We start from the raw sequence: 12,245 nt of genomic DNA, 5'->3' as shown, positions 1-12,245 counted from the left end.
GTGAACACACAGCGGTTGCTTAATTAGCCTGGGAAAAGCGTAATGAAGCAATTCGCTATCTCAACTGGCCCTCAGTCAGAACACAGCGTCCTGTCCCTAACTGAATTCACAGCAGAGTGAGCGCAAAATGGCGGCAGCGTTTTTTATAGTGCCTCATGACATAATTTCAGCAGCCAATCACAGCCTTGCCAGTAGTTACATGCCCACCATGCTAAACAGGATGTGCCCACACTTCCAATCATTCCTCATTGGCTGCATGCGTGCAGTTTGAATTCTGGGAACTTCCGATTCCGGTATCCGATATGCGGTAAGAATCAGAAATCGGTATCGGAATTCCGATACCGCAAATATCGGCCGATACCCGATACTTGCGGTATCGGAATGCTCAACACTACTCGGGACCAGAGTGTGCGGCTGTATGTATTTCTATGCAGCTGAACGCTCTGGTCCCAAGTGCCGGCGGCAGTGCCGGGTCTTGAGAAGAGACTCGTGTGAGTTTCTCGCATGTGTGATCCCGGCCTAACTCTTTATTAGCATTTTATTATGTTTATTACTAAACAGCGGGCTTGGTATTTATCTATCATATCTATTATCTATCTATCATATCTATCTACTATCTATCCATCATATCTATCATATCTATCATATCTATTTATCTATCATATCTATCTATTATCTACCGATCTATCTATCTATCTATAAATATATCTATCTACAGATAGATATATCTATAAATAGCTAGATAGATCTATCTATATACGGTATATCTATCATATCTATCTACAGTATCTCAGGTATATCCATCTATTGTATCTATCTATCTATCTATCTAGCTCTATCTAATCTATCTATAGATCTAATCTATTTATCTATTATATATCTATCTGTGTGTTTAAACATTATTCTTCAATGGAGTATGTAAATGAAGAGGTTGGACAAGAAATGACATCACAATTCTTTTTTTTTTGTATATCATTATTTAGCTTACAATACACACAAATCCGCATAAAAAAACGCATGAAAAAACGCAGGTGGCCTGCCAGTGACCTCAGGTGCAGATTTTACCTGTGTCAAATCCTGATGCAATCCTGACCGTGGAAACATACTCTAAGGGTATGTGTCCGCTTTCAGGATGGCCGGCGGTATCGTCAGAGCGGCTTTGCTGCTATGCGGTAAGCCCCGCCCCCTTCTGGGACGCGATGATGCCGGATGTGTTCACAGCACACATCCGGCATCATCGCACCCATCGCATAGGGCCCTGTGCTATATCTTGCGGCGACGCAGCGTCGCCGCAAGATATACGGACATGCTGCGATCTGAAAAGACGCGCAGCATGTCCGGAGTCGCAGAGCCGCCGCGTGCGTGTTACCACGCATAGTGGAGACGGGATTTCATTAATTCCCCTCCACTATGCTGTAACATCTGGACGCTGCGTGTCTGACGCTGCGGCTCTATGCAGCGTCAGACACGCAGCGTTTCCTGCACGTGGAAACATACCCTAAATGTACCGTCACACTAAGCGACGCTGCAGCGATACCGACAACAATGTCGATCGCTGCAGCGTCGCTGTTTGGTCGCTGGAGAGCTGTCACACAGACCGCTCTCTAGCGACCAACGATGCCGGTAACCAGGGTAAACATCGGGTTACTAAGCGCAGGGCCGCGATTAGTAACCCGATGTTTACCCTGGTTACCATCGTAAAAGTAAAAAAAACAAACACTACATACTTACCTTCTGTTGTCTGTCCCCGGCGCTGTGCTTTCCTGCTCTGACTGTGAGCGCAGCGGCCGGAAAGCAGAGCGGTGACGTCACCGCTCTGCTTTCCGGCTGGCCGGCGCTGACACAGGATGCAGGAGGAGTGCAGAGAAGCAGAGCGCCGGGGACAGACAGCAGAAGGTAAGTATGTAGTGTTTGTTTTTTTTACTTTTATGATGGTAACCAGGGTAAACATCGGGTTACTAAGCGCGGCCCTGCGCTTAGTAACCCGATGTTTACCCTGGTTACCAGTGAAGACATCGCTGAATCGGCGTCACACACGCCGATTCAGCGATGTCTGCAGGGAGTCCAGCGACGAAATAAAGTGCTGGACTTTCTGCAGCGACCAACGACATCACAGCAGGATCCTGATCGCTGCTGCGTGTCAAACTGAACGATATCGCTAGCCAGGACGCTGCAACGTCACGGATCGCTAGCGATATCGTTCAGTGTGACGGTACCTTAAGAATCACAATGTTTTTTTTTTTTCCTTTTCCGCTGATAGATACAAACGACGCAACTATGAAAGATGGAAACCAAAGAAACATGTATTACTCTTATAGTATGGGGCTCCTTTATTGGCCCCTACACAGCGTAATATTCACACAGTATTGTTTTTTTTTCAGGTGTTTTTCATGTAATATATGGAAACGTACAGGAAAATGCTAAAAAAAAATCCAGAAAAAAAAACACTGTACATTGAGAGATTATCATCAAATAACTCTTGTCTTGGTTCTTACAAACCATCTTTTCTAAAAGCCTCAAACTTCTGTGTGTGAATCAGACCTGAGATCTAACGTGATAGAAGATTACAGTGCGGGGAAGACGGGAAACCTTCATATAGAGGCCGGTGGTGATGGAGTCAGTAACGGACTCTGGACAAATCTGTTTCTAGAGCCGTAGTAGAAGATGAAGATGTCGTCCTCATCATGAAGTAGTTATTTCTCCTGTCACGTGTAATGAATATCTCCTGCAGTATTGCTAATGCCGATTCCAGTGTCGGTAAATGAGACGAGAGTTAGTGTTATGGAAGATGAGTCTATGAGGAACGTATTCAGCTGCCGACTCCGAGGAAGAAACTGCTTGTTGTCTGTGGCCTAAAATATATAGGTTTTATTAGTAGATGTAAAGAAGAAAACTAAATACTGTAAAATAATAAATCTCATATGTTTCCCCTTATTATCTCCAGTAATTGTATTATTACACAGGATTTTTATGATATTACATCGGTTCATCTTCTTCTCATTCAGGTCTCTACAATATCGGATCCTCTCAGTGAAGATCTTCTGTATAAGAGAATTTTCCTGATTTACTCATCAAGGATGGAAATGGATAGAGAAAAGATGGCGGAGAGGATATTACACCTCACCCTAGAGATCCTCTTCCGGATTACTGGAGAGGTGAGAGTTTCTGATGACGTCACATTACATCATTCTTATCTATGGGAATAACAGATGGACAAAACTGGAGAGGTGAGGACTCTGGAAATGTCTGTAGTGAGATTCATTAATGTGTCTCTCCATAACCAGCATTACACAGTAGTGAAGAAGACTTCTAGTGAGCGCTGTCAGGACCCTGTGTCTGAGGGATGGGGAAGACCCCTGAGCCCAATCACGGGGTTTCCACCTCACTCCATAATACACAAAGACATCAATGTCCAGAAGATCCTAGAACTCACCTACAAGATGATTGAGCTGCTGACTGGAGAGGTGACACTGCTGGGAATGCTGGGACATTATACAGTAACGCTATGAAGGGATCAGGGAATGACGGTATCATTGTATGTGTCAGGTTCCTGTAAGGAGTCAGGATGTCGCTGTCTATTTATCCATGGAGGAGTGGGAGTATTTAGAAGGACACAAAGATCTGTACAAGGACATCATGATGGAGGTTCCCCAGCCCCTCACATCACCAGGTAATAGACAGGACTAAACACATACGGCCTATAATTATCTGTATGTAAAGAATGAAGTCAGTCCCTGTATGTGTTTCCTCTAGATCTGTCCAGTAAGATGACAACACCAGAGAGATGTCCCCGTCCTATTCTTCTACAGGACTGTAACCAAGAAGATCCAAATGTTCCTCAGGATCATCAGGTAGATGGAGAGAAGGTGTCATGAGATCTCCCCTATGTTGTATAGATAGTTGTGAAGGTCTTGTGCTTAGTCTTGTTTTATCGACCAATATTATTTGCTTAGTCTTGTTTTATCCACCAATATTATATATTTTTTTTTTTTACTTGTGTAATGAGAACAATGGAGATGGCAGAATTAGAGATGATAATAGCTGTGAATTCTCAATCTGTCTGTGACTTTTACAATATTTATTTTAGGGTGAAGATCTGACCCATATTAATACTACAGAGACCTATGTGAGAGATGATAAACGGTGTAAAGAGAAGATTACTACTTATAACTGGTCAGGTGAGTAGTAACCACTAAATATAGAGAAGTCACAGATTCTTCTCAGTCACCGGCTGTGGCTGCTTTATCGGTGGTGTTGTCCGGCCGTATCACAATCGTGTGATCACCATTTTGCCTCTAGACCACAATATGTTCCTCCACCCAAAACGGTTCAAATGACATTGGTCATTGAAAGCCCTTTTCTATAGAAGTTACAACCTGGAGGCTCCACCTACCCCCTGGGATTAGAAGACGCTGACCGTTATCTGCACAGATCTGTAAACTAAAAAGCCAAATGACCGTAGAACGTGCTGACAAGTTAGAAAATCACTTGAAGAAAAATATTAAAATGGCCTCTAAGAGAAAGTGTATGGTAATGATGCTGTTGGCTTCCTAGAACCCTGATATCTTATTGGATGAATCTACCTTCTCTCCCTCCTGTGCTGCTGAATGTGCTCATATGGTCCCTACAAGACCAGGTCCAGTCTTTCTTGCCAAACTTCGCTTTTGTGATCAACATTAAATGTGCAGTGAGGCCAAGTGTGACTTTCTGTACAATAACAACAGAGTTTCCCTTTATCCTGACTTTTCAATATAAAAATGGCTAACTTCAGAAATGGTCATGAGAAACTACATAAAAATATTATACCTGTGCCATGATATGTCTCTAAGCTGTGCGTAGCTGATGTCTGTAATATACATTTATTCACGCCTGCAGGAGATGTGTTGGAATGACTCGAGCCCTGGTTTCATGGATTGACTCCACATCATAAATTTCATTATGTTTATAATCCTAAGGAATTCAGATTACTCCACAATCTCTCCTGAAATGGGGGAGCTAATACTTTCTCTACTCTTCTGGTCAGCACTCATAGTAGCTCCAATGGTCCACCATAAATGAGTGCAAGTCCTGTTTAGTATTGGAGCTTGCCCCTCATGCATACGTTCTTGTTAAGGATACAACATGTTTTTTTTTGTTCTATGTCTGTTTATTTAGTTTTTTATATTGTATGAGTCGTTCTGGAATTGGCCTGCCTCAGTTATGTGAGCCTGTAACTTCGTAGTAGTGTTTAATAAAAGGTCGCCTTTGCGATGCCAGAGATCTAAATTTTATTTGCAATATTATAAAAAGTCCTCCTTGAATGTCTAATACTTTTTAAAGAAACTTATTTAATGGAAAATATTGCCCGAGATCTAAATTTACTTGCTATTCTGTGGTGTGACATGGCAAGAAGCATGGTCAGATAGCTATGTCACAACCAGGAGGGCAGAGAAAATACAAAATTAGAAGATACAAGAGTAGTCAGTAAACAGGCCGGGATCACAACAGGAAACAAATACAGAAGCCGGGAGCTGAGCACAGATGACTGAAACAGAGGAGAACAAGGCTGTAACTGGCAGCTTCCGGCAATACGCTTTGATTTTTAGTAGGGTGTGGGGTTTTCCAATTGGCTGAAGCAGGAATAATAATAATTTTATTTCTATAGCCCCAACATATTCCACAGCACTTTACATTTTGTTCATGTAAAGCTGCATGAACCGGTTATCAGTCTAAGTATGTAACAGTACAGACGCAGAGGGCTATTAAATAAATAAAGAGTATGAGAACATGATACGAAGAACCTGGTTATGGTAGAAATTTTGAAAGGGCAACACAGGGGATAGTTAGATTATTGTGTTGAGGCAGTAGGCCAGTCTGAAGAGATGCGTTTTTAAAGCACGTTTAAAACTGTGGGTATTGGGGATTAATCGAATAAACCTGGGTATCACATTCCAAAAAATTGGCAAAACAAGTGAAAAGTCTTGGAGACGACGGTGGGAGGTTCTGATTATTGAGGATGTTAATCTCAGATGATTAGCAGAACAGAGGGCACGGGTAGAGTGGTAGACTGAGACGAGGGAGGAGATGTAGGGTGGTGCTGAGCCATGGAGTGCTTTGTGGGGGAGAGTGATAAGTTTATACTGAATTCTGGAGAGGATGGGTAACCAGTGTAATAACTGACACAAGGCAGTGGCATCGATGTAAGGGTTGGTGAGGAATATGATCCTGGCTGCTTCATTCAAGACAGATTGGAGAGGGGAGAGTTTGGTAAGAGGAAGACGGATTAGTAGAGACCATAGTCCAGATGAGAATGAATAAGAGAAATAGTAAGGCTGTGTGCATACGTTGCTGATTTTTCGCGTTTTTTTTCCGCGATAAAAACGCTATAAAACCGCAAAAAAACTGCATACAATATCCATCCCATCATTTTGAATGAATTCTGAATGTTTTGTGCACATGATGCATTTTTTTCCACGAAAAAAACGCATCCCGGTAAAAAACGCAGCAGGTTCATTAATTTTGCGGGGTTTTTTTGGCGGATTTCCCACGATAAAATGCATTGGGAAATGTCCGGAAAAAAACGCATCAAAACCGTGGCAAAAACGCGCAAAAAATGCATGCAGATTTCTTGCAGAAAATTTCAGGTTTTTCTCAGGAATTTTCTGCAAGAAATCCTAGACGTGTGCACATAGCTTAAGAGTTTTGCAGCATTGAAAGTAAGAAAAGGTCGAATTCTAGAAATGTTTTTGAGGTGCAGAAAACAAGCGCGAGCCAGTGATCAGATGTGGGGGGTGAATGAAAGCTCTGAATCAAGTATGACCTCAAGGCAGTGGGCATATTGCTGGGGAGTAATGGTAGAACCACATACGGAGATGGCAGTGTCAGGCAAAGGTAGGTTAGTGGAGGGAGGAAACACAAGGAGTTCAATTTTTGACAGGTTCAGTTTCAGATAGAGGGAGGACATTATGTTGGAGACAGCGGTAAAACAATCACTAGTGTTTTCTAAAAAGGCAGGCGTGATGTCAGGAGAGGAGGTGTAAATCTAGGAGTCATCAGCATACAGAAACCAATTCTACTGATTGTTTGTCCAATAGGGGCAGTATTCAAATGAGGGGGCCTAGGACTGATCTTTGATGAACCCCAACAGTAAAGGGAAGATGAGAGGAGGAGGAACCAGCAAAAGATACAGTGAAGGATGAGTCAGAAAGATAGGAGAACCAGGAGAGAACGATGTCCTTGAGGCCAATGGAGCAGAGCATAGTGAGGTGGAGCCGATTATCCACCATGTGGAATGCTACAGAGAGATCCAGGAGAATTAGCATGGAGTAGGGACTATTAGATTTAGCTGTTAGTAAATCATTAGGTACTTTAGTGAGGGCAGGTTCAGTAGAGTGTAAAGAGCAGGAACTGGATTGAAGAGGGTCGAAAAGAGAGTTATCTGAGATATAGCGGATAAGGCGGGAGTGGACCAGACATTTGAGGAGTTTAGAGATGAAGGGAAGATTAGAGACAGGTCTATAGTTAGCAGCACAGTTTTGGTCCAGGGATGGTTTTTTAAGTAATGGATGTATGATGGCATGCTTAACCCCTTTCTGCCAGCTGACGGAATACTACGTCAGCTGGCAGATCCCCTGGTTGTTGATGGCCGATTGCTTTGAGCGCCACCCTGTGGTCGGCGTTCAAAGCAACCCTGCATTTCTGCTACATAGAGGTGATCTGTACTTCACCTCTATGTAGCAGAGCCGATCGAGTTATGCATGCTTCTAGCCTCCTATGGAGGCTATTGAAGCATGCCAAAATTAAAAAAAAAAAAGTGATTAAAAATTAAAAAAAAATAAAAAAATATATAAAAGTTCAAATCACCCCCCTTTCGCCCCAATCAAAATAAAACAATTAAAAAAAATCAAACATACACATATTTGGTATCGCCGCGTTCAGAATCGCCCGATCTATCAATAAAAACAAATGATTAACCTGACCGCTAAATGGAGTAGCGAGAAAAATCAAAACGCCAAAATTACGTTTTTTTTGTTGCCGCTACATTGCATTAAAATGCAATAATGGGCAATCAAAAGAACGTATCTACACCAAAATGGTATCATTAAAAACGCCAGCTCGGCACGCAAAAAATAAGCTTTCACCTGACCCCAGATCACGAAAATTGGAGACGCTACGGGTATCGGAAAATCGCGCAATTTTTTTTTTTTTTTAAGCAAACTTTGGAATTTTTTTTCACCACTTAAATAAAAAATAACCTAGACATGTTAGGTGTCTATGAACTCGTAATGACCTGGAGAATCATAATGGCAGATTAGTTTTAGCATTTGGTGAACCTAGCAAAAAAGCCAAACAAAAAACAAGTGTGAGATTGCACTTTTTTTGCAATTTCATCACACTTGGATTTTTTTCCCGTTTTCTGTTACATGGCATGGTAAAACTAATGGTATATTTCAAAAGTACATCTCGTCCCGCAAAAAATAAGCCCTCACATGGCCATATTGACGGAAAAATAAAAAAGTTATGGCTCTGGGAAGGAGGGAAGCAAACAACGAAAATGAAAGAGCGGAAAAAGCTCCGGGGGTGAAGGGGTTAAATGAGGAGGGAAAGATACCAAAAGAGAGAGCGAGAAGTTGAATTTTTTTGATAGGTGAGTGGTGACAGCTGCGGAAAAGGACTGGAGGAAATTTGATGTAATAGGGTTACTGGTGCAAGTAATAGGGCGAGAAGATGCAAGGAGCCTGATCACGTCTTCGGTGACTGGTTCAAAATCAGAGAGTGAGCTAGATGCAGTGGGGGAGGGAGGACAGTGCATGGTATGAGGGGATTGGGAGAAAATTTCCAGTCAGACAGGGTCAATTTTTTTTCTTTGAATTAATTGGCCAGATCGTCAGCGCAGAGATCTGTGGTTGGGGCCTGCACTCTTGGGTTGAGTAGGAAGTGAAAAGAGTCAAGGAGACGTTTAGGGTTACTGGACAGGGAGGTGATGAGGGTGTTGAAATAGGTTTGTTTGGAGAGGTGAAGGGCAGTGTTGTATGTTTTAAGCATAAACTTATAATGGATAGATTGGATTTTCTCCACAGCTGTACGGGGCACCTGGAGCACCGCTGTAGGAAACGTTTTTGCAGCGCGTGCCAGGGTTGTTGCCATCTGTGCTGAGTTGTTCTATGTATAGGAGGTGCGGTTTCATCCAGGGCACTTTGCAGTGTTTCATTATAATGCTTCAGTTCAGAGTCAGGACATGGGGGAAGGAGATAGGGGCCAATGATGACTGCAAGTTCTTCATAAGATTTTGGCTGTTAATGGCCTGTATATTTCTAGAAGTGTGGAAAGTGGGGGTGACCTGAGCAGGATAGCAGTTCTTAACCGAGAATGAAAGAAAGTTGTGGTCCGAGAGTGGGAGAGGGGAGTTTGGAAAATCATACACTGAGCAAAGCCGGGAGAAAAACAAGTCAAGGGAGTTTCCGTCTTCATGTGTAGGAGAGTTAGTAAGCTGCGAAAGGCCAAACTAGGAGGTTAGAGGTAAAAGGTGAGTAGCAGATGGGGAGAGGGGAAAAGTAATGGGGATGTTAAAGTTTCCTATGATGAGGGTTGGGATGTCACCGGAGAGAAAATATGGAAGCCAGGTGCCAAAGTGATCCAGGAACTGATGGGAGGGACCCAGAGAATGATACACAACCGCTACTCACATGGAGAAGGGATGTATAGTCTGACAACATGGACCTCAAAAGAAGGGAAGATAGGTGAGGGTACTTGAGGGATAACCTGAAAGGTACAGGATAGGTGCAGACCAACACCTCTACTTGCTCTGTTGTCCGATCTTGGGGTATGAGAAAAGTGTAGTCCACCATATGAAAGGGCAGCAGCAGCGGTGGTGTCTGACTGCTGGATCCAGGTCTCGGTAAGAGCCAGAAGGTTAAGAGAATCAGAAAGGAAGAAGTCATGGATGAAGGAGAGTTTTACACACTGAGCGAGAATTCCAAAGGGCACAATTAAGAGACCTAAGACACACAGGGAATGTTAATGAGATTTGAGGGGTTTCTGAATGTAGCAGTAGAGGTGTGTGACTTACTATAACATGAGGGGCCAGGGTTGGGAGAGATCTCCTGCGACTAGGAGGAGGATAGATAAACCTATAGGGAGGGCAATCAAGGTAAATGCTCCGCCATGATATATATATATATAAGAAAACCAACAATAAATGGACACACGAGCTAAAAATTAAGCAGTATTTATTGGAGAAAAAATCTAAAAAAGGTATATAAATACAACAATACAAATTGAGTAAAAAAGATACAATGAAGAAAAAGAAAGGCAACACTAGTGCCACGCACGGATACAATAATCAAGTGAGGAGCAGATCAATAATAATCGCTATACAAAAAGTATACATATATATATGTGAGTACCTATAAATAGCACATATTTGTTACCTGGTTACTCCGGATCAAATCAGAGAAGTAATTATACCAATAAATCATAAGGCATAGGAGCAACCACATTAACCCCTTCCCGACCTTTGACGCATACGCTGCGTCATGAAAGTCGGTGCCATTCCGACCCATGACGCAGCATATGCGTCATGGAAAGATCGCGTCCCTGCAGGCCGGGTGAAAGGGTTAACTCCCATTTCACCCGATCTGCAGGGACAGGGGGAGTGGTAGTTTAGCCCAGGGGGGGTGGCTTCACCCCCTCGTGGCTACGATCGCTCTGATTGGCTGTTGAAAGTGAAACTGCCAATCAGAGCGATTTGTAATATTTCACCTAAAAAACTGGTGAAATATTACAATCCAGCCATGGCCGATGCTGCAATATCATCGGCCATGGCTGGAAACACTTATGTGCACCCACCCCACCCCTCCGATCGCCCCCCCAGCCCCCCGATCTGTGGTCCGCTCCCCTCCGTCCTGTGCTCCGCTCCCCCGTCCTCCTGTCCGCTTCCCCGTGCACCAATCACACCCCCTGTGCTGCAATCAAACCCCCCCGCACTCCGATCCCCCCCCCGCACACAGCGACCCCCCCCCCCCGTGCTCCGATCCACCCCCCCCGCACAGCGATCCCTCACCCCGTGCTCCAATCCTTCCCCGTGCTCCAATCCTCCCTCCCGTGTTCCGATCCACCCCCCCCATGATCCGATCCACCCCCCCGTGCTCCGACGCCCCCCCCGTGCCCTGATCTCCCCCCCCTTATACTTACCTGGCCGCCCGAGGTCCGTCCGTCTTCTTTCCTGGGCGCCGCCATCTTCCAAAATGGCGGGCGCATGTGCAGTGCGCCCGCCGAATCTGCCGGCCGGCAGATTCGTTCCAGAGTGAATTTTGATCACTGAGATAGGATATATCTCAGTGATCAAAATAAAAAAAATAGTAAATGACCCCCCCCTTTGTCACCCCCATAGATAGGGACAATAAAAAAAATAAAGATTTTTTTTTTTTTCACTAAGGTTGGGGTAAGAACTAGGGTTAGGGTTAGGGGTAGGGTTAGGGGTAGGGTTAGGGTTAGGGGTAGGGTTAGGGCTAGGGTTAGGGGTAGGGGTAGGGTTAGGGCTAGGGTTAGGGGTAGGGTTAGGGCTAGGGTTAGGGTTAGGGGTAGGGTTAGGGCTAGGGTTAGGGTTTCGGTATGTGCACACGTATTCTGGTCCTATGCGGATTTTTCCGCAGCGGATTTGAAAAATCCACAGTGCTAAACCGCTGCCGATTTATCGTGGATTTACCGCGGTTTTTCTGCGCATTTCACTGCGGTTTTACAACTGCGATTTTCTATTGGAGCAGTTCTAAAAGCGCTGCGGAATCCGCAGAAAGAAGTGACATGCTGCGGAATGTAAACCGCTGCGTTTCCGTGCAGTTTTTCCGCAGCATGTGTACAGTGATTTTTGGTTCCCATAGGTTCACATTGAACTGTAAACTCATGGGAAACTGCTGCGGATCCGCAGCGTTTTCCGCAGCGTGTGCACATACCTTTAGAATTAGGCTATGTGCACACGGTGCGGATTGGCCGCTGCGGATCCGCAGCAGTGTTCCATCGGGTTTACAGTACCATGTAAACATATGGAAAACCAAATCCGCTGTGCCCATGGTGCAGAAAATACCGCGCGGGAACGCTGCGTTGTATTTTCCGCAGCATGCCAATTCTTTGTGCGGATTCCGCAGCGTTTTACACCTGTTCCTCAATAGGAATCCACAGGTGAAATCCGCACAAAAAACACTGGAAATCCACGGTAAATCCACAGGTAAAACGCAGTGCCTTTTACCCGCGGATTTTTCAAAAATGAT

At 44.2% G+C, this 12,245-nt stretch overlaps 1 protein-coding gene across 1 annotated transcript in view; it reads left to right on the top strand.

Annotated features, from left to right (window-relative positions):
* LOC138663213 (oocyte zinc finger protein XlCOF7.1-like) overlaps positions 1-12,245 on the top strand; it is an 80,659-nt gene that overhangs the window by 45,536 nt on the left and 22,878 nt on the right. The window contains exons 3-7 of the mRNA XM_069749375.1: positions 3,006-3,155; positions 3,285-3,464; positions 3,547-3,670; positions 3,754-3,851; positions 4,088-4,178. Of these exons, the coding sequence (XP_069605476.1) occupies positions 3,078-3,155; positions 3,285-3,464; positions 3,547-3,670; positions 3,754-3,851; positions 4,088-4,178 (571 nt within the window). The 5' untranslated portion in view covers positions 3,006-3,077. The remainder of the gene's footprint in view (positions 1-3,005; positions 3,156-3,284; positions 3,465-3,546; positions 3,671-3,753; positions 3,852-4,087; positions 4,179-12,245) is intronic.

Source organism: Ranitomeya imitator, chromosome 2 (genome assembly GCF_032444005.1).
Source record: "Ranitomeya imitator isolate aRanImi1 chromosome 2, aRanImi1.pri, whole genome shotgun sequence".
NCBI lineage: Eukaryota > Metazoa > Chordata > Amphibia > Anura > Dendrobatidae > Ranitomeya > Ranitomeya imitator.
This window is presented reverse-complemented; position numbering and strand designations above follow the sequence as displayed.